Source organism: Corapipo altera, unplaced genomic scaffold, assembly GCF_003945725.1.
Source record: "Corapipo altera isolate COAL_440 unplaced genomic scaffold, ASM394572v1 45, whole genome shotgun sequence".
Lineage (NCBI taxonomy): Eukaryota > Metazoa > Chordata > Aves > Passeriformes > Pipridae > Corapipo > Corapipo altera.
Window position 1 is genome coordinate 15,034,064 of NW_020884877.1, and position 22,745 is coordinate 15,056,808.

The window sequence follows — 22,745 nt, forward strand, 5'->3', positions numbered from 1 at the left end:
CCTTTTGAAATAGACAAAGAATATAAATGCTACCAGATAAAAGTGATTGGAATAATTTGTGTCTCAATGGCATCAAGTATCAAAGTGTGATTGACTTGATCTCTGATTTCAGTGGATATTGCTTGTGAATCTCCATTCCGCTTCCGATGTGAAAACAATCGCTGTATATACAGTCATGAGCTGTGCAACCAGGAGGATGACTGTGGAGATGGAAGTGATGAGAAAGAGGAACACTGTATGTTTACACAAAATTGAACATCAAATTCAGTAATTGTGATGTGAATAATATTTAATACCAAAAAAATGTCAAAATTAAACATAAATTATGAAAGCAATAGTATGAAATAATTTAAACTATGGTTATTGGTACTAAGTATTTATGGCTCTCTGTACAAGTAGCAAAAATCTGCAAACATTTGTCTGAAAAGTAAAGATCATGATTTTCAAAACAATATTGTATTTTAATATGAGCTAGCAGCTAAATTTTTCATCTTACTATGAACTCCACTTAAAATAAGGAAGAAGAAAAAGTCTGGCTGTATCATAAAATTAGGATGAAATGGATAAAATAAAGGAATGGCTACTTCTGAATTTGTGGCACTGTTATGCACATATTAATAGTGTTGATATTTAGGTCCACACTCTGCAGAAGCTCTGTTAATATTCAATAGGTTTTTGCCCTCAGATATCTTATGTAGTTTTCATTGACTATGTTGATTTTTACATTATCAAGTTTAATCATATTCTTAGTTGGTTAATGATATTATTTGCTGGCTTTATTGCACAAAATTCTAGAAGTCAATAGATTACTAATATCTCAATAATCTCTTGAAGTCTGCAGTAGATGTATGAAGTATATCACTAAAGGATATTAATAGGCTTGCATTATCTAAAAGAAAGTTTAATCAACTATTAACAAGAAGAATTTTCCTTCTGTCTTTTTAATAAAATAGTTGAACTTCTTTCAGTTCAGGATTGTGACTAGAAGTCAGGAGGTTTATGTCCTTGTTATGGTTTTAGCTTTACTACAGCCTTTCAAAGTCGCTCTAATCATTGTTTTACCAGATTGTATCAGCTTCCCCATTAGCAATGTGGAATAGTGCTGTCTCTTGGTACTTTGTAGCTGAAACTGTGACAGAATAAAGTTTCTCTTCTTGGCTATAGGTAGAGAACCGACACCAAGACCGTGTACAACTGAAGAATTCAAATGCAATAATGGAAATTGCATTCCTCTACATTATGTCTGTGACAATTATGATGACTGTGGAGACCATTTTGATGAAATGGGCTGCAGTAAGTAATAATATCAGTAGAACACAAAATTGCAATGCTATTGAAATAAAAATTTCTGAAACTGATAACAATACATTGTTCTTCTTGAACAGCATACTAAGAAGTATTCCTTCTTAATTAGCCTGTGTGAATTATTTTATTTATTTTTTAATTAGCCTGTGCTAGGATTACCCAATGATAATATTTTCTGGTTTTATTCTTTTTCTGTTTTCATTCTTCCATAACTTTAATTAATTCTGGTTTAATTCTTTGTTTTCATTATTTTGTACATGTCTGTACAAAAATATGTAGATGTGGCACTTAGGGACATGGTTTAGTGGGGTATAGCAGTGTTAGGTTTATGGTACAACTTGGTGATCTTAAAGTCTTTTCCAACCTAGATGGTTGTATGATTCTATGAAAATCAGTTCTCTGAACAGTCTTTTTTAGGCTTACGGTATTTATGTATCACCAAAAAAAAAAGGAGTTTATATTTTTTTTGATCTAGTTTTAAAATGAATTGCATTACTGAGGCAAGAACATCCAACCATTTCAATCGTAATTGCAATAGGCCAACCTGTGGAATTATTCTTGGGCAGACTCTGAACTGGTATACGTTGCTCTAACCCTGTTAAAAGTATATTGAGATGCTTCTGTTTCCTTTTTAAAGACATGACCACAGAATTCTATAAGGACAGGCAGTCATTGGCCTGACTGCCTTCTTGAATCCCCTGTACAGCTTTTATTAACTATGTATTATAAATTTACTAGCAACCATTTAGATGCAAAAACTTTGACTTGAACTTTGAGGGAAGAGAGATTATTCCATGGAATCTGGAAACAAAAACTCCTAACTTTTTATGTCAATGTGCACAATGATAATATGAGCACGTACTTGCAATTTCAATTTGTCAGGCTGTGATGGCTTCAAGTAAAAGTGTGCCAAATGCTGCACGGGTGATTTGCAATCCAGCAGACTTGCAGAACACAAATAACTTGGAAGCCATTTTGTACATTTTGAAGCAGCTGGTTTTTCTGTTTCACTTACCATCCCAATGGTCTTTAGGTGATATAACCTAATGCAATGACTTGAGGAAAATATAAAAGTATAAGTGCTATGAAACAGTGTGAAACAGACACCTTCTGGCAGTCAGCACTGTACTGTTTGGGGGTGGATGTGAATGCAGGTCAGATGGTAACATTCAGAGCCTTCCCAACATCAAATACTTGCTATAGAGAAAGCAGTATATATGTGTGTATATGTGTACAAGTAATTTATGCTTCTACACATGTATGTGAAATTGAGCTCTTTAAACTTAAATTAGTCAGCAGTGAAATGTGAATGTATAAAGGAGATAATCAACTTAATGTAATGTTTTTGCTGTACATCTGTATCTTTTCCTCATGATCTGTCATCGAACATATTATTTATCTTTTCTGCTTATATAACAGATACTCAAAGTATTGAGGAAAAATACTCAAGTATTTTGTGCATATATACAGTATGTCAGAATCAATAGAATTCTACATGTACTTTGGGAAGAGTATAATTTTCATTATCTGTTACAGACTATCTATTATCCCTGACTTGGCTTTTCCATTATAGGCATGTCTGAAAGGGCAGTGCATTCTGTGCAATGACCCGTGCTGACTTTAGGTTAGGTATGGCATGAACAAGAAATTCTGCAGTTGCTGCAGATTGGTGGTAATGTAGAATGTAATTTCTGTTATGGAAGGTAAGCTTTAATGGTTATGGCTCTTATCGTGACCCTGTTCACTGCTTCTTAGTTGACAGCCCTCTTGACCAGTGGTTACCATTCTCTTCTAATTTTAGTTAGAAAAAAGGAAAGAAAGCTAACTTTGTCTACTTGAAAACTATTTTCAATTACAGTTATGATAAAAATTGTTATACCTTCCCCATATCACTTCATTTTTTGGTTATAATTCCATAATATGCTTGCTTTTTTTTTTTGTTCCCCAGATCCTGGAACAGAGCGAACTTGTGCGGAAAATATCTGTGAACATAATTGTACCAACCTGAATGAAGGAGGCTTTATCTGTTCCTGTAGGCCAGGGTACAAGGCCAGTGAAACTAACCGAAACTCCTGTGATGGTATTTTCAATCTTATAAATGTCTTCTCACTGATAAGTGTTCCGTGACCTGTCACTTTGTGATTCTATTGTGACCATCCATTTTCACGTCTTAACAGGATTTTTATACATTTAGCAGATGCTTCCTGAAAAGTTTTGCTGCTGAATCATGTTTTCTAATATGCAGACCTCATTCAACAAAGAACTGGCTCCACAGTTCAGACTTGTTTTAAGCTTTTGGTGGCTGTAGATACATGTTTTTGCTCTATAGCATATAGGTTTTGTCCTATCTGTGCAATCCAAGGGACAGAAATTTGATGGGGTTTGATCCAGATGCCTCCTAAACACCTCCAGGGATGGTGACTCCACAACCTCCCTGGGCAACCTGCTCCAATGCCTGACCACCCTAACAGTGAAAATTTTCTAATATCTGATCTGAGACTCTCCTGTCTCAGTTTAAGGCCATTTATTCTCCTCTCTCAGTTTAAGGCCATTTGCTCTGGTCCTCTCACTGCAGGTATGTAGAGGAGACCGGCCCCCACCCCACTACAACTTCTCAGGTGGTTGTGGAGAGTGATGAGGTCCCCCCTGAGCCTCCTTCAGGCTAAACAAGAAGAAAGCTCTAGAAATCTTTTCTCTACTTGTGTTTAGATATCAACGAGTGTGAGATCTTTGGAACATGCACCCAGGACTGCAAGAATTCCAAAGGAAGCTATGAATGTTTCTGTGCAGATGGCTTCAGGTCTGTGGGTGATCAACAAGGGAAACAGTGCGCAGCTAATGGTATGTTAACTGATAGCAAGATTGCTACCTGTAAAGAGCAAGTGGAATATAGCAACTTAATGAGTATAATCCTCTCTTTTGTAGGAAGAGGATAATGAAAACCAGTCCTTATTCTGTAAGATAGTAGAATCTGTGTTCCTTCCAATTGTAAACGTTACAAATAATACCTTGATTTGGATACCTGCCTTCCTTTCTCCTGAAGTTTTCTGCAAACAAAAACCCGTTATCCTGTGGTTGTCATCACAAAGAAATTAATATTGCCTATTCCTGAGGTTTAGGTTTTCTCAACAAAATAATGCACCGGAAAAAATTGCATTAAGCTGGTACAAATCAAAGGCAGTTTGACAGGTTGCCATTCATTGTTCGTGGACCGATGCACACAGATAGAAGGACTTTGGCCAATGTTTAACATCAATCATTGGCTTTTTATCATACCTCAGTGCAATGACTACACCGTGTGGCAGTCTTTGAATAGGTAGAGTTGATTCAGAAAATAATAGTAATAGAATAGTAATAATAAAAATAAGAGGTGATAGGAAAAAGGTGACAGTGTTATATAAACCAGAAACAATACTGTATTTAGAAAAGTATTTACACTTTACCAGCTTTAATAGAAAAATGATAGAAATATGGTGTGCCTAGTGAAATAGTAAAATCTTCAGAACAGAATGCCTGTGACCTAATCTGCATGCTACTGGAGATTTTGAAATTTAAAAATTATTTGTATTATGAAAAATGCTATGAGAAAACAATGTTTCCAGCTTTCCTGTCCAGGGGCCTAATTCAGCAAATATTTGCTGCTGAGCATGAGGCTGGAAATGCAAAAGGACATTTGCACCTGAGTTTCTGCCTGGCTGCCTCTTCATATGCCTGTGTCAGAAATCTAGTTCTTTGAAACCCTCCTTCATAGGATTTATTCAGGAAACATCTAGACACACCAGGTTTTCAAGGCTAAGTGATGGAAGATAATATGGTTGTAGCTGGTAACATAATGAAATTTGTTGTGCCTGAAGTTCTACTTCTATGTGTGCCTGGAATTCTGCCACGCTTTGCAGTACAAGCTCACAACCCTCATAAGTGAGGGTCTGGTGGGACATTATTAGGCTAACTCCAAATTAAGCTGTGGGCAGGAGAACATTCATCTGAATATGGAAACATTAAGATTTAAAGACTTTCAGGTAGGACAACTCAGACAGGTCATGTCATAGGGTACTGGCACTCTATTTGTACTTTCAAAATCGTTTCCTGTACTTTGAGGGAGGAAAGTTGAAGTGCATATTGTGTAGTGGCAATCTGTTTTTGAAATGTAAAGTGATGATATGGCAACAATGTAATGTTTAAGAATTTATAAGGAATAATCCCTTAATGATTACCTCTGCACAAGATCTATGGTGAAAAGAATAATACTATCCTCACTGTTAAGAATTTCAATAGCTTTTAATAAATTTTGCAAAGCCAAGAAGTTTGAATAGCTCTGAAGCTTTAGAAGTGGCCTTGTGTTCTTCTTGTCCAGATAGGACTTGTGAAAATCCCAATTTAGGCTTCACTAGAAGTGACTTTCTTCTGCTTCTTCTAAAATGAGAAATACATGAAAATAAATTCACGATCATTTCCCAGGTAATCCTCCATTGTTACTGCTGCCGGATAATGTGCGGATTCGAAGGTACAATATCTCATCAGAACAGTACTCTGACTATATTGATAATCAGGAGCGCATCCAAGCTCTGGATTATGATTGGGACCCTGAAGGAATAGGCCTGAGTGAGTATGTTAATACTCAACCATGCAGTGGTTGGTTTAAAAAGATGCATTTCTGCAGTGTAGGTGTTTGATTTACACTGGAAGTCAAAATTAAATTAGATTAACTGGCCAGGTCTTGGTTGAATCTGCCCCTCCCCTCTACTCATTCTGCAGCATCAGTTTGGTTTCCTTTGATGATTTGATTTATTTTAGATATGTTTTGCTCTGGTTTTCCTTTCATTTCAACCTGAGTTTAGCTATGAAATTGTGGCTCTTTAGGATTATGCTGCAGCAGAGGACTATTATAAATTAACCCCTTCTTTTCTTTTACCTTTTCAAATCCCCAAACCTTGCTCAAGTCTTGCCAGAACTAATCTTTATACTAAGCAGGAATGGCTACTAGATCCCTGCATTAGCTTATATTTTTTGGCTCTTAGTCAGGTTCTTTTTTTTTGCCATTTTCCCAGGGCCACTGTCCTGGGCCATACTTGCTCCTTAGGGTTATGAGACTCTAAATTACTTTCAAAATCATATGTAAAGGCTTCAGAACTAATATCCTTTACTCTTGAAAAATGTGATACATAATATTTCTTGGTAATCTAGATCAAGATGACTTTAGATGTGTATCTTATATTTGATGGATGGCTTAAAACTTTACATACTAACACAACATAATTTAAATGAACGAACGACTGTTATTCATAAATAAATGGGTCTGGTAACTTCACATAAGAGCCTCAGAAAGATTAGAATTTTCAACAAATATGGAATTAACTAGACATTTGTAATCTTTTTTGAAGGTATCGTGTACTTCAGCATTCTGGGACAGGGTTCTGAGTTTGGAGCTATCAAACGTGCTTATCTGCCCACATTTGACAGCAGTAGGAACAATCCTACAAAGGAAATTGACTTGAATCTCAAATACATAGTTAGTCCTGATGGGTTGGCTGTTGACTGGGTTGGAAGGTAAGTGCACTGAAAAGCTAGAAAAATTCTGTACATTTAATGTGTCAAGGATTTGATTGGGCAGTGCAAAATCAGCTTTTTTCTTCCTTATGAACTGCCTCTGAAGATGTCTAGTGTGAAGGTAGTTCAGTAAGCTGTCCTTGCCCAGGCAGCATGTTAATAGGTCACATGCATGCAGCTGACTGCATCACATATTTTCTGAGGAAACTTGCCTTACTCTACAACTGGCAGATCAGTTGTGCATCAGTAAAGTGCTAATATATCAACCTTCATGTCAGATGGATTCTTCTTCGATGACTTAGGTAAGCTCCAGGGAACAAGCTTTTGCTGCCCCTGGAAGGGAAACCTCCCCAGTCTTTGCTCCTTTCTTACCAACCTTGTACTATATGAGCAACCCCAAAACAGAAACAGCTCTGAAGTTTGGTGAATAGATGTGTTTTCTCAGAAAGTGGTTACATTTTTGTAATCATGTTCTTACGAGTTTTTTCTCCATTTTATTGGCTGTGGATTTTTTTAGGCTAAAGCATGATAAAAAATTAACTTAATCATAGAAATATGAGATCACTTCTTATGTTTACTACCTTGGGAAAGAGCTGGGAGAAAGTTAGGCATGACTTCTGGGAGTTTGACTCTGATGTTGATGGCATCATTTATTTGCAATGTAACTTTTAAAGGATGTGTTGGACAGACATAGCTGAAGTTCATTTGCTGTAATTATGAGAGGATCCTGGTGCTTGTAGATAGGCACTACGAAATGTAGGCTGCGTAGTCTATGATTCTGTTTGAAGCTGAATGGACAGACATGAGTCAATCTTCTGAATGCTGTGGCCAGATTTTGGATGTCCCTGGTATAAATCATGATAGCGAAAAAGAAGTGAAAAATTCTCTCTTTTCTTCCAGCAGTTTTAAAATGTGAGAAAGATTTTAAGATATTAAGGTCTGGGATAGCCTTCAGAGTATTTTGCTGTTTGCATCGTCAGCTGGAGGCCACCTAGAAAACCAGATGTCTCTGAGGGCAAAAGGGAGTGTCTAAGTTTGTATTCATAAATTTAAATGGTCATGAGAGCAAGGATAAAGGGTACCTATCACAAGGATCCCTGGTGAGGCTAGCACCTTCAGCACTTCAGACATAGTGTTATACTGATTTCATATCATGTTGAAACTTATTTTAAAAACCACATTTAATTGTCTGCACATATTCCCAAGCCAGTTATCAGATAATTTATTCAATCAGAAGGCACTGTGTGATTAGTGAGTGCATAATAATGTTTATTATCTAGGCTCAAAAATATAATAAAGCCATGATGGTAAGATAAACAAAATTCAAGGAAGATTAGACTGAGTGCCCTGTTTATTAGGACTAAAAGCATTTGCATCTGATGTGGTAACAATTTATTCATTAGTATCTTTGTCATAAGACAAAAGTCTAGAGAGGAGCTGTGAACTAATAAGCTGGACACCTTCAGAGCTGCTGCAAAAATTACATGGTAAATAAATTTTTACTGGTAATGAACCTCATCGTCCTGGAAATCAGAGTCTTTAAAGATGCTTATTAGCCACCTCTTCTGCTTAAAAGTAACAATAAATGTTTTCAGTATCCCTTCAGTGAAGATTATTTGACAGGTGACAGAGTCAGCTGCAGAAACTTTGTCAGAGGGAAAAACTGGTGAGCCAATAGATCTCTTTTGCTAAACTCACCTATATTTAGGGCCTGTGTATTCCAAACTGAACAAGTTCAGATGTAATCAGTGCAGTTTCATTATATGAATTTTGCTTGGGTTATATATATTGTTTTTTCTTAAATTTTTTTTAATTCCTCTTCCAAGTGTAAACTATTTACTTTTGGAATGTTTTGTGTCTTACATAATTCAGACATCTGTACTGGACTGATGCAGGGACTAATCGCATAGAGGTGGCAAAATTAGATGGACGGTACAGAAAATGGCTTATTTTTTCTCTACTGGATCAACCAGCAGCTATCGCTGTCAATCCAAAACGTGGGTAAGTATTACAGGACTTAAAAGAATTGTTTTCAATGCTGTTGAAACCCAAAACCCCCTACAATGGTAATTTTTCCAGGAAAGACTAAGGGAATATTCTCTGGAATATTCCTTTAATAATGTTGCGAAGTTTGCATGGGAAAGTATTTTGGATTAGATTTCACATGGGTGCTTGTGTTGGTGACAAGGCCAGGCAGTTCAAATAAGAGTCTGTGTGTGCCCAACAAACTTCTCTGTTACTCCTGAAATAGGGAAATAGATGGGAATGTCTCTTTACCAGCTCCAAGCAATACAGAAATAGGCTCCTTTGCAGGGAAAAGCAATGTAAATGCACTGATACATTCAACAGCTGTGCTTGCTACAACTGGTATTGTGTGATGGATTAGGAGATACTGTGATATGTGATTCTCTCAGTTGGGGTAAAGCAGCATGGCTTCTTGCAGTCGCCTGGATGCTGCAGCTCTGTTGTGACTGATGGATGTTCTTTTGGTATTTATCTTCTCTACTTAAAACAAGCTTGTTCAGTGAACTCTCTGTGACCTTCCCAAAAACATCTGCAAAACATAGGGTGCTGAACAGCTTTTTGTTCTGCAACTGATCTTTTCCATGAGACTCCAAAGGATATTCATGACAACCAAATTCTGAACTATATTAAATTCTGGTTCTGTCCTTTCAGGCTCATGTATTGGACTGATTGGGGAAGGCAGCCGAAGATTGAATGTGCCTGGATGGATGGACAACAAAGACAAACCCTGATCTCTGAAGACCTTGGCTGGCCAACAGGTCTTTCTATTGATTATTTGAACAATGATAGGATCTACTGGAGTGATTCTAAAGAAAATATTATTGAATCTATGAGACCTGATGGGACAGACAGAACCATTGTATTGCATGGAGGTAAGAACTTACTATGCAATTAATGTAATAGTAACCAAGATGTGTGCTAACAAGCACTTGGCCTTCACAAGTGGGGCTAGATTTGGGAGCTTTTCGAAGAGTAAGTCTTGGTAGTGTTTTCTTCTTTGTAGAGGGATAAATGGCACACCAGGTTCAGGGCTCATGATGCCTGGTAACTAGACTTCCTGAGGGTAATTTACATGACCCAAAAAGAAGACAATGTGGAAAATTGGCTTCTTGCTTTTTTGAAGTATATAATTCAGCAGTCTGCAGGAACAGTGACTTGAAGAGGTCAGGCACATAAGGATGTAAATATATAGCTGCAAATGTCTTAAATGATGAGATAATATATTTAAGCTGAAGAACAGCAGTTTTGTCACTCGTGCTGGAGATTTGCTTGCTGACGGTCTATTTTTTTGGTTCCTTTGAGAAGTAGGCAGTCCATACAGCCTTGATGTCTTTGAAGGCCATTTATACTGGATAGCTAAAGAACGAGGAGAAGTCTGGAAGAAAGATAAATTTGGAAATGGAGAAAAAGTGAAAGTGCTGACCGTGAATCCCTGGCTTACTCAAGTGCGCATCTATCACCAGCACAGATACAACCAGTCAGGTGGGTAATCAGGAGCCCAGTGAGCCTTTCCTTGCTATGAGATCCAAGTTGATATCGATGTATTCAAAGAGCTTATTAATCTTCTGATAATGTGTCTATCAGTATATGATAATACTAGTTTCTGAAAACCTAAAAATTAAATAGAGGCTGGCAAGTATTTTCTTCGCATGCAAAATTAAATCAACAGTGGAACACCACACACTGCTCTTTCAAGTCCCTTAGTTCTAAGTTATGACCCTGTCCTTTCTCTTTTTCCTCTCTATCTTGGAGTTGTCATAGAGATGGCAGTTACAATATGCATTTATTCTGGCAAAGTGCTGGCTCTTTAATACTACCTCCAAGCGGGATATTTCAGCTATGATATGGGTTGTGGGTGGAATGGAAGCTTCAGGTAAAGTTTATCAGGACACCCTCCCATTGAGTCACAAGGCTCAGAAAGGACCCCCTTTCTTTCTAAACTCCTTCTCAGAAAGGAGTCTAGGTGTGGCTGCTCCAATCCTTATCCTGGACTTGTCAATGGTTTATGTGTAAAGGATTATACAGGCATAATTGAGCCTTTATATGACTTCATCATGCAGGATTTAGGATGGCAAACCAAATATGAATAAAATATTTATTTAAATTGATGATAATAGTGATAATGATTATAATAAAATAATTTAATCAGAATTATTTACTATACAGTATAGGTAGTCATAACTATAACTACTAGTATAGAACACTATTTATTAAAATAATAATTTCAAAGCGAGATTAATAATTATAAAGTAGAGCTTGATGTTGCTTATCCATACTAATGACCATGGATAAAAGTCTTTCACTCAGCCTTGAGCAGTAACTTGGAGGGACCTCTCCACTCAAAGTAGGAATCTCCACACACACACTCCTAGAAGGAGTACGTTGGAAGACCCTGCTGTTAAAAAGTGGAACTGTGTTTTTATAGTATAAAGTGATTGACTGTCAGTCATATATTTCTAGGCTAGCTATACCAGCTCAGCAGCCTTTAGATAAGTTATCAGTACTGTAACTTTTCAGTTCCTTTATCAGTAACTTTGCCATATCCACACCATTGTTTTTCACAGCCTCAGAAGGTTTAATTTTGGGATTTGTTGAGTCAGGTTGGTTTTAGCATTCTTCAGCACCAAAAGCAGAGTAAACCCTCTTCTCCATCAATCACTGATAACTTTTGCAAAGTAAAGTTTGAACTGTTTTACCCCTACTTAGGCAGGGTGTCCTGCTATAGCATGTCCACAATAATCACAGAGGAGAATGTCCAGAGGAGCATCCAGCATACCCCTTATTAAAGGCATTCTGGCTTTCACAGTCAGAAAGCTCTTTGTTGCTTGGGGATATTCAGTGTCTTCTTGGTGCTACACTGGCTCCCAACAGTCATTGTCTCTCCCTTAAGAATGTAAGAAAAGGCAGAGAGAAGGTTTTGGTACAAATGTGGTATTTGGACATCAGTTCTTTTAAAAACTGGATCCGGACTTATTTAGATTTTTGGTGTGTGTTGTTGATGAGATACACTACTGATGATGGAATTGCCCTGCCTCACCTCTGTATTATGTTGCATTGCTCTTCAAATGTCTTTATATCACTTTTCCAGTGCCTAATCCTTGTAAAGATGTCTGCAGCCACCTCTGCTTGCTGAGACCAGGAGGGTACACCTGCTCGTGTCCTCAAGGAACTCGGTTCATAGAAGGCAGCAGCACAGAGTGTGATGCAGGTAGAATAATTTCTCAAACTGGATATGAAAGCAAAAGAAGCTTTTCTTTAGGAATGCACATGCATTACTGAATTAGAAATATGGAAGGATGATCTAATAGATACTGGTAAGTCAGGACATCTGGCTTTTATTCTCAGTCATCACTGATTTTGTGGTCATCTTGTGCATTTCCTATAATCTCTTTGCATGTCATTTGTAAAATGGATATAGGTATGTTACTCCAGCCAGACCAGACCCAGCTACAAAATTGGTCATGGTTTCTGATTTTTGTTTTGAAATTCCAAAATATTTTCTTTTTTTTTTCTTTTTTTTAAATGCGCTTATTTCAGAACTAAGAATTTCTTACAATTAATTCTTAACAATTTTATTTACTATTTGCTAAAAGGTACTGTTTAATCAGTATAATAGAATACAATAGAAACTTAAAGCTTACAAAACTCAGAGTTTGGACAGAGATAACTTCTAGATAGTTAGCATACTCTGGAAAGCCTTTTAAGAACTAGAATTTTGTGCTTGGTTGTTGCATTGCAGCAAAGCTCTCACAGTGCTTCTAGGAACACCAATCAAATGGAACTTCTCAGCCTTTACTGAGAAGAAACAGCATAACACTGCAGGATTTCTATTTCTCTCTGGCTGAGAGTCTGCATTCTTAGCTTACAGTGATGTGGGTGGTAGCCAGATGTCCTTGTACTTGTCTTTGCAACATCTTTAATATATTACGATTTATAACATTATGTCTGGCATCTTTCCTATGGTTAATATTCTCTGAATTATATTCCTTTTACACTCGAAGAGAAAATGTCATAACTTTTTACACTAGCTTACCTCTAAATCACATTTTCTTAATAATTGTTAATGCTTTTTCCTATTGCCACATGGTGTGAGCTGCAGAAAGAGGAGCTAATTATATGTAATAATGAATGGAAGTATGCAATGTGTTTAAATTAGGGATCAATAACACTGTTGATTGCATTTGCTAATTGCAGTTTATTGCTCTGAGGACACTGATATTCTTTGCTGAAACTGATTTACGTAAAACATGTAGGAATTAAGAAAACTGTGCCTGTGTACTGACCAAACATAACTTTTCTATATACATTTGGTTTATTTGGCCCTTTCTTCATATTGCAGCTGCTGAGAAACAGCCTGTAAAACCTCTGCATTTGCCTTTTTTGTACTCTATTTACTTTAAGGGAATTTCACCTCTAAGGAACATGGTAGCAACAGACTTCCTCTACCTCTGGCTGATAAAAATTTTGGTACAGAAGTGTTATGATCTAACTTATCCATGTGAGATGGATTGCCAAAGTCCATCCTTAATTTATAGCCTATAATGATGGCTAAGATCCAGAGCTTTTTCCTGTATTAACTGCATACCCTGAGCCCTTACTGAAGGCTAATGCGATTTTTTTTTTTTTTCACTTGAATCATCATTAGAATAATGCTCCTCCTGTATGTGCATTTCCATTCCATGCTTTCCCTTATAAGTGAATGCATTCCCGTGTGGCCTTCTCTGTGCAACATCTGGCAGGTTGGATGGACAAAACAGATAAAGCATTGCTGCTTTCTGAATGGAGAAGTTTGAAGGGTGGTGGTGGGCTGTATTGTAGGAGCAAAATAAAGGGAGCAGACATACAGCTCTTGGGTTGACTATGCCTACCTTCTGCTGAGTAAGTTGTTATTTTCTGAGAACAGGTTTTACTTCAATTTAAATAAACTATTTTGGCGGAAAAAATAGAGATAAGAGCAACAAACACATGTGCTATTGAAAAGTAGCCAGTGAGTTTGCATATGCAAGTTCTGTAGAGAAAAATAAAATGATCTATTGGTAGAACTTATTTTGTTGAAGATGTCTTGCCAATGCATGTGTGGCTTTTGGCTTTTGCAGCTATTGAATCCCCTCCCACAATGCCACCAGCTTGCAGGTGCATGAATGGAGGAACTTGCTATATAGATGAAAGCAGTCTCCCAAAATGCAAGTAAGTCCATATGTTGTTAGGGTAGTCCTGGGTCAGATTGTGCTGATTTAATGTCACAAAACAATTAACTCTTTGAAATGTGTTGGACACATTTCAGAACACGTCATACATCTGCTGGACTATGTTTGTAACAACCACGGAAAAACACACATACATAAAAATATCAACAAATAAGTAATGTAAATGCATCGGTTTGTGGAAAAAAATCCCCAAGACACCAAATCCAAAAACCCAAAGGAAGGCAAACCACTAGATTCTAATAAAATGCTATACCAAAAAACTGTAACAATGGATAAGTACTGCTCAGTAAATGTGGCTTGGAACAACCAGCAGGTGCCACCAATGCTCCACTGAAACCAAATCTTTTGACTTCAGTGCCTGGTTTTCTGACTCAGCACTTTTTATTTCCACTTTTAATTCTGTGAATATAGAAGACATACTGTATTTGCAGTCAGTGAAATATATAATTACTGAGCATGTGGTTAAAATCTGTGGCACGTAGAATATGATAATAAAGCTAATATCCTAAACTTCATAAAAGCTATTCAGTCAGTTGTCCTTCTTACGTTTACAGATGTTCTTATGGATACACTGGGAATTATTGTGAAATAGGATTGTCAAAAGGAGTCCCTCCTGGAACAAGTAAGATTCAAGTATATATTACCCTTGATATTTGAGCTAAAGAAGGTATAATACCTCACCATGATACCTGTTCAGGGTCAAGCTTCTAATTCTCTAGGCCCTTTTTTGCACTGAACTGTGCTTGCTTGAATGTTTGGTTATTCTTCTGTCTTTGATAGCAGCAGTAGCAGTGTTGCTGACAGTCATACTGATCATAATAATTGGAGTATTAGCTGTTGGAGGCTTTTTTAACTACAGACGAACAGGCTCCCTTTTACCAACGCTTCCCAAACTACCAAGGTATGTTTTGAAGGCTTTCAGAGCTGGAATGTGTATGAACTGAAAATGTATGTTTGTTTCTAAATATTTCTGAAAAATCCAGTTTGTTTGCTGTGTGCCCATTCTGGTGGAATATAGGAAGTGCAGCGTTGCAGCAGTTCCAGTAGGTTTTTGATTCAAGCATTATCATAGCTGATCATTATTGTGTAACAAAGGACTGTTGTAAAACACTTCTGCATTCTAAATTTGCTTTTAAATAATTATCAATATAGAAGACTGTTTACCAGATCTGGAACTAGATATTCAGTTGAATAAAAAGATACAAAAGACCATAGTTTACATGTTTTACTTTTTAAAAAAACTTCGTCAGAAGAAGATTCTGGCAAAGAAATCTTTTAACATAGAACACCTGAGCTCATCTGCAACAGTGTATTCATCTGTTTAAAAGTATGGTGCATGCGTAGTGAACTTCCAGCTGTTTCCAGTGCCTGAGACAATGCCTACTCTGCTGACAGTCGTACTGTCTAGTGAAAACCAGCTTTGTGAAATATTTGATATTTTAAATCAAAGGAAGATGAAGAAAATATATTTTAAATTATTTGAATTTTTTTAAAAACCTGTTGAACTAATAAAGGAATCCAAATTCTGGTACCCTCGCTAGCTTGCTTATAGCCAGCAAAAATTACTTAGAAGAACAAGTAGAAAAATCTGTATTATAAGCCTTCTTTCTGTATAACCTCTTCTTTCTTTATTTTGTTTTGGTTTGTTTGGGGTTTTTTTGTAGTTTAAGCAGTCTTGTAAAATCAAATGAAAATGGCAATGGGGTAACTTTCCGATCTGGAGCAGATGTGAGCATGGACATAGGAGTCTCTGGCTTTGGGGGAGATTCTGCTATAGACAGAGCAATGCAAATGGTAAGGTTTAGTTCTCAAATAACTTCTTTAATTTGTGTCCTTTTAATATAATTACTGGCTGATAGAGGGGAACCTTTTGTGTAAAAATGACAGTGAAACAATACATGTATTCTAGAAAAAGATGTGAACAATGATTGATAGTTTCCTGAAATAGATTTGAAGACAAGGACAAATGAAAGATGTTCTTCAAAATAATGTGACTTTTCCCAAGATTTATATGGTAGAAATTAAGTCAATTACCTCCTCTCCTCTTTCAGCATATTCATGGAATATGCAGGGAATGAATAGACAAATGACAGCATTGTGACAGAGAATTTTTTGAGGGCCTTTGTCTTCCACAGAACATGTTAAAATGTCTGGTTTTCAAACTGGTATGTTAGAAAATTCAGAGGTAAAACTCAAGCCTAACCACAGGATACACTAGTTTGTGCAGCAAGTTCTAAATTCAGCAGTTTTTTAATTTATGAAGTTTAAACAAATCATGTTTAATAGTTATGGGGACATCATAAAGTGTAACTCTACTTCATACATGTTTTGTTAAGGACATCTGAGAAATAGCAGATCCTTGTGTTTTATATACTGTATAGTTTTTCATTGGAAAAAGTATTCCCATATTTACCATAAGAAGAACATTGTACTAAAGATTTTTGCTTGTAGGAAACAGATCAGAGGTATGTTTGAATGGTAAGCACTTGCTGTAAAGTATACTCTGGAAACTCTGTAAACTTTTAAATTACAAACCTAACTGACGGTAAATTAATATGAAATGAGACAGCTAGGGAAGATAAGCTCATAATATACATATATGACCTTTGTCTAGATGAAGAAATATAGTCTTTGTTAAAACTAGGCAGCTTGTGTAAGGAAACAACCATGTGAGTGTTTTGGTAAATACTGGGAAAATAGCTTTAGGCTTGTATATTACCTCAGATCTTTTTCATGCTTGGAAAACTTTACTGTACTTTGTGTTTTCTGGCCTAACATTAATGTACTGAAGTTTAACCAATGCAGTTTATACATTGCCAATAACAGGTCTTCTACTTAAGTGGCATTAATTCTCCCTATGTATTCAGAGTAAACCAAAAATTGTGTGGTTCACTGAGAGAATTCAAAGGGTTTGGTGTACTGAAGAACTGTGAGATGTACCTCCTAAAATTTTAATGTCATATATGCATGAGTAGATGTTAGAGGGATGTTTTTCAGTGTGGCTGTTTTAGCAGAGTTAGGCCAATTTGAGGGAGCTGACAAGAGTTTACTGTGTAGTAAAAACCTACACTCTGATAGCATAAAGCATGAATTCTTGTGGCATGGAGCGGGGGTTTGTGAAAATGAGGCAGGTTTAAGAAACTGGCTGATGGAACTATTCCTGTCTTACTCCTTGCTGGTTCTTTGATGGGAGGACAAGTGAGTCTGGGTGGGGTTTTGTTTTCATTACCCTTCTACCTGTTGATTCATAGCTGGCTAGCCCTGAATGGCACTAATTAAGGGGATGTGCTTACTGCTTTTTCTCAAAAATTATAGCAATCCTCTTGCTGGGACAAAATGCATGAATTTCATTCTAATAAGCTACTGCTTATTAGTTTGTATGTCATTTTGAAGTCTTTAAATTAAAATATTTATTTTGTGATTATGCTTCCTTTGATATCTCTTCTCTTTTGAAGGTGTGATTTGTGAGTCATCTTTCCTCATCATAAAATACTTTGAGTCAAGTATTGAAATGTGGGGATTTTTTTTGTCCAGCTAGGAAATGGGAGTAATATTGGAACAACCAGTGGTCCAGGGCGCTAAGTCAGGGAGTAAAATAATGGATGGTAAACTGATGTTATGATTTTAACAGATGCTAGGTTTTGTCTAAGCCTATATGAAAGTAGACATGTGTTGTTCCCCAAGATGAAAAATTTGACTATAAATGAATTCCTAGGAGTATGGAAGTGTTTATTGCACTGCAGTGGTTGTTGTTTTTCTTTTCCTTCATAGAATGAAAACTTTGCAGTGGAGTCAGGGAAACAGCCGATCACATTTGAAAATCCAATGTATACAACCAGAGATGGCGGAGCCAGCACAGCTGGTGCAGTTACAGTTGTTCGGCCAACACTTGTAAGAGAAACTTAGGCTTGACTTTCACCTTTCATTTTCCTTTATGACCTTCTTTTTTTCTTTGAAGAATGTTGATTCTCCTTCTTCTCCTACAGGTAGCAGCAGCTGGCAGTGAGGGAAATGAAAATTTTGAAAATCCTGTGTATGCCTCTGTGATATCTACCAGTCCAAAGGAAACCCCTCAGAGTACAGATGCACCTCAGGTAAGAAATAGAGATACTCTAAGGCTGTCTTGTTTGTTTTCTGCTCCAGATCAGCAAAACTGAATTGTTAGGGAAGCTGCAGTACAGTTTCAGTTCTCTTTAAATAATGCCATGGGCTTGGCACATCATCTGCATCAAGTCCAGCTAACTGTACCATGTTTACAAGATTTACAACAGCTGATCAGGAACAGTTTGGTAAGAGAAAAGCATCACAAACACAGGGTTGCCTAAGGCACACAATAAGGGTCTGTTTGGATTAACCCCCTCTTCTTCCTGGCCTACATAGCTATTTTAAAGTGAACAGATTGGAATAGAGAGGGGTTTTTCACTGTTTGTTGTACTACATTTTGAAGGCAGGTACTTGTAATTTTATCCATATTTAAAAGAGCTAGCAAGGACATTTAAGACACTTGTTCTGTGTGTTCTTGTGGGACATTTTAGCAATCAATATCAAAGTATTGCCTCATCTAGATTATTACTGATTCATGGAAGTTACGTTTTTGTATCTTAAAATCCATCTGAATGAGCTGGTGGTGGCTTGTTCACAGGACTGCTTTCATACATTGTGCCCTAAAGGCACCTCTGATGAGCTTTGAAATGACAACTCTGTCAACCTGTTGCAGTTTCATATCCCTCTTGTGTTGTTTTCAAGACAGTTTTTCTTCTTGTCTGGAATGTCTGGAATGATAGACTTCCATGAACTAATTTAGTAATTTTTATTGCCTAGTCTTGTGTGAATGCTGCTTTAGGTAAGATAACAATAACTGGTTATCTAGCAGAAAAGAAAGTTGGGTCCTATGCTTAGAATTACAACATGGTAATGTAAGAACATCCAGCTGAAATCACTGCTTTAGCAGTCAGTGCAAATGAAATCCAACAACTATAATGGCAGTTTCCAGAGAAATTGTCAGAAAAAATGTGTAAAGTTCTAATAATTTTTATGTTTCAGGAATCAAAGTGGCGTTTCTTCAAGAGGAAAATGAAACAAAACACTAATTTTGAAAACCCAATATATGCAGAGGTATTGTTTAATATTGAATAATTCTATTTTTCAGATAACATGTTGCTAGACTTTGTTCTTGCTCTCATAGAATAAAGATTATGGGTAGATTCTGCTGCTATGTGAGACAGCACAGAAATTCCAGTCCAGGTTAGGGTAGGACTAAAGTAATTGTGAGAAAAGTTACTAAGCCTCCTGCAAAATGAGATGTTGAGCAGGCTCAGCTGGGCAGCACAGCTGCATTCCCCACTTCCCTGCATTCCCAGCCCGACCACTGTGGTCCGCTCCTGCTCTGGGACCTCAGGGACTGGTTTCAGCTTGCTGGTGCATTCTGGCACAGATCCAGGACCCAGCACAATTGGAGGCTGTTCTACTGCACCAGGAGTGAAGTGTCTATTTCTGTCCTCTCAGTCCTGGTTTCAGCACTGCACAAAAATTCAATAGCTCTGTGCACTGCAGCCTTGTTTCTACAACAGCCTTATTTTCTTACCCATATGGTTGGGTTAGACAGTTCTTTTCAGATAGTGTGCCAACAAATGGTACGTGTGCTGAAGGAATTCCCCCCAGGCTTGGCATGAAGTTTTGGAGTTCTACTGACTTGAACCAGTAATTCCAGCCCTTTTCATCTTACAGCTTAAAATTTCCAAATAACCTAAGTGACCTAAGAACCTCCTTCCCAAAGTCACGTGACTTAAAACTGTCTGCCTTTTGTGAAGAATTTGGGTTTCTAATGCTTGAACAATGTGAGAGAGTTCAGGAAGCTGGAGATTCATTTCCCCAACACTAATGAATGTAGCACTTACAAACAGTATCTACACTTATGCATGTGCATAAAGACATATCAAACTACTCCTGACTCTAAGCATTAAAGTAGAAGTTCCAGAGTAACTTGTAATGTTGTATTTACTTAGCTGTACTACCTGAGGTGAATTTAGCGTTTGATTTTGTTACAGGTGGTGATTTGAAGAAATAACTTATACTGACAGTATAATGTCACTGACAGTGACATTTGACTTTAGGAATATTTATTTAACTTTTCTGAAAATTAAGGTGGAAGTATGGTGTGTTAGAATGTAAACTTGGATTTTATGATTATTGTTTCAGATGGAAAAGGAACAGCAACAGGACACAGAAAATGTCCCTACCCCTTCTCCTTCACTGCCTCCCAAGATTATTCTGAAGAGAGACCAACCATTAGCTTACACAGCAACAGAGGATACATTTAAAGACACCGCCAATCTTGTTAAAGAGGACTCTGTGGTATAACTAGGTAACTGATTTAGGGAAAATTAGACACATCCATTTGCACATATATTTTTTATAAACAGAAGAGTAAGGTTCACATTCAAATGCTTTATAAAAATATACACATCTCTTAGCCACTGGCTGGAGATGTACATTGAAACTATGCCTTGTTTTTTGACAAATGCCAATTTCTATTTTTGTGAACAATTATCATGATGTACTATATGTATATCTTTGCACTGAAGCTGTCTGAAAGTAATGTTATAAATATATTGTACATTTGTAAATTTTTCTAAGATTATGTTGTTCAGTGACGTTGCTAGTAGAAATTTGTATGGAATTGGTCATATATTTAGGGATAAATTAATTATATAAGTGCTTAAAACTAAAAAAAGAACCAAACAAGGCAAATATAGGAACATTACTGATATACAGGGTATTTAGAGTATACCTTTTGTAACAGCACCTTTTAAAACTTCTCCTGGTGCTCTGGGCATCTTTACCACCCTTTTATATACTACTGTATGTAAAAAAGGATGTCTGTGTTTATCTAGTGTCAAACAAAAGATGGAAGAGTCAATACAGCATCATTATGCTGAATAGTTACCTGTGGAAAATGTTGTTCTTACAATATTTTAACTGCCTGAGATAATTTCCTCTCGTTCTATAAGACACATACTTTTCTTCTAGGTTCCAATTAACACCATTCCATTAATAGCCTTCCTAAAAAGATTGGATGTATTTAGATTTTAGTGCCATGACTACTTAATGAGATTTTTCTCTTGCTCATCAATGGAATAGCTCTGTTCTTGGCTGGAGTCTGTGGAAGTAATTTGTGCTATTAAATGAAGTAGCAAGATTTCTGTAATGGCTTATTTCCAAACAGCAAAATATGAAAGATACTGGTTCATTTAAGAAATTATTCAGGTTTTTTTTTAATGTGAAAATTTAATTTTATTGACTATTTATTTCCTAAGGTGGACATGAATAGAAAGGGAAACAATTTCTACTAGTGCAGTCTTTGTAGTTATCTGGTTGTTTCTATAACCTTCCATCAGAACATACTGTTGATCTTAGTAGCTCTTCTATTAATTAGCCAGGATAGTTCTCACAACATGAACCATTTGAGGAAACCTGATTGCAGAAACATATTCTTCAGTACTCCTGGCTAGCTACTCATATAAAAGATTCCTAAAGTTATAATTGAGACCTATTTGATTGTTTTATATCTAAATTCTCAAAATATATACTATTTCTAATTAGAATGCTTGTAATTAATTTGTAACATACTTTGATTAGAAAAGACAACTGGAAAATTATGCTGCTGAATAAATCTAATAAATGTATTATTTTATCACATGCTTATTCCATAATTCGTGTCAAGGCTCTATGTACTTTTTTTGGTTGAGGAGACTTCAGTGCACTCTGAGATGGAAACACCAGTGCTTTAGATCAAGTCCAATAGGAATAGGGCTTCATGCTTCACACAACTGTCTAAAGTTCATGATATAAGATGTCTTGGTACTGACATCTCTGTAAGTGTGAAAACTGCCCCATTACACTCATTCAATAAACTGGCCCTTGAAACAGGAAACTCTTACTATTGAGATACTGACATCAAGGTAGTATGGATGTAAGTAATTAAAATGTTAGTTCAATTAATTTTCATATCTGAGGTCAGAATTTGATGCTTTGATTTTTTTTTTTTTTTTAGCTTTAAGCAAATTATATGGTTTTTTAAAGGCATTTTTTAATATCTGAATGCTTTAATGTAGAAAATTCCTTGGAGTCTGCAGCACAACAGACACATCTGTAAGGATGTCTTTGAGAAACAGGTTGCTGTTCTTAAGGAAAGAGTTCACAAAGTTTTTTAAAGGTAGAAGGCAGGGCTGACATTTCCACAAGACTTGCCTGCAGTTGCATACCACAAGAAAAAGTAGCATAAGTTTTGAGAATAGTATTTGTCAACAGAAAAATCTGGAACCACTCTTAGAGAAAACTGCTACTGTGTCAGCCATGTCAGAGATGTGTTTTTCCCCTGTACTAATCATAACTTTCCAGATGTGGATGAAAGCTATCCCTGAGTTACTGTGTGGGTAAGGAGTATGTAGGTTTAACACACCTGATGGTGAAGGATTCCTAAGCTTCAGCTGGGACTCTTCCTTTCAGTAGCACAGCACAGTGTACCCTTCTGTTTATGTAAAATTTAGGTTTTGGTACTTCGTTCAACAGAAGCTTTAGATTCCACTCCTATCTTCATTTTTCACTTGTATTCCTTGTCCCTCAGAAGGACAGTCCCTGCTTGAATTCTTGAATTCTGAA

General features: G+C 36.7%; 1 protein-coding gene across 2 annotated transcripts in view; it reads left to right on the plus strand.

Moving 5' to 3' along the window:
• Nucleotides 1-21,796, plus strand: part of LRP2 (LDL receptor related protein 2) — a 116,651-nt gene extending 94,855 nt beyond the window's left edge. Inside the window, exons 62-79 of one of the 2 annotated variants that reach the window (XM_027636839.1) lie at nucleotides 113-235; nucleotides 1,165-1,293; nucleotides 3,254-3,385; nucleotides 4,015-4,146; nucleotides 5,764-5,907; nucleotides 6,687-6,852; nucleotides 8,725-8,853; nucleotides 9,529-9,749; nucleotides 10,183-10,359; nucleotides 11,966-12,085; nucleotides 13,974-14,064; nucleotides 14,639-14,706; nucleotides 14,865-14,985; nucleotides 15,749-15,878; nucleotides 17,856-17,975; nucleotides 18,071-18,178; nucleotides 19,128-19,199; nucleotides 20,283-21,796. In XM_027636839.1, the coding sequence (XP_027492640.1) occupies nucleotides 113-235; nucleotides 1,165-1,293; nucleotides 3,254-3,385; nucleotides 4,015-4,146; nucleotides 5,764-5,907; nucleotides 6,687-6,852; nucleotides 8,725-8,853; nucleotides 9,529-9,749; nucleotides 10,183-10,359; nucleotides 11,966-12,085; nucleotides 13,974-14,064; nucleotides 14,639-14,706; nucleotides 14,865-14,985; nucleotides 15,749-15,878; nucleotides 17,856-17,975; nucleotides 18,071-18,178; nucleotides 19,128-19,199; nucleotides 20,283-20,444 (2,345 nt within the window). In that variant the 3' untranslated portion in view covers nucleotides 20,445-21,796. The remainder of the gene's footprint in view (nucleotides 1-112; nucleotides 236-1,164; nucleotides 1,294-3,253; nucleotides 3,386-4,014; nucleotides 4,147-5,763; nucleotides 5,908-6,686; nucleotides 6,853-8,724; nucleotides 8,854-9,528; nucleotides 9,750-10,182; nucleotides 10,360-11,965; nucleotides 12,086-13,973; nucleotides 14,065-14,638; nucleotides 14,707-14,864; nucleotides 14,986-15,748; nucleotides 15,879-17,855; nucleotides 17,976-18,070; nucleotides 18,179-19,127; nucleotides 19,200-20,282) is intronic. The other variant, XM_027636840.1, reaches the window with a different exon arrangement.
• The last annotated feature ends 949 nt before the right edge of the window (nucleotides 21,797-22,745 follow it).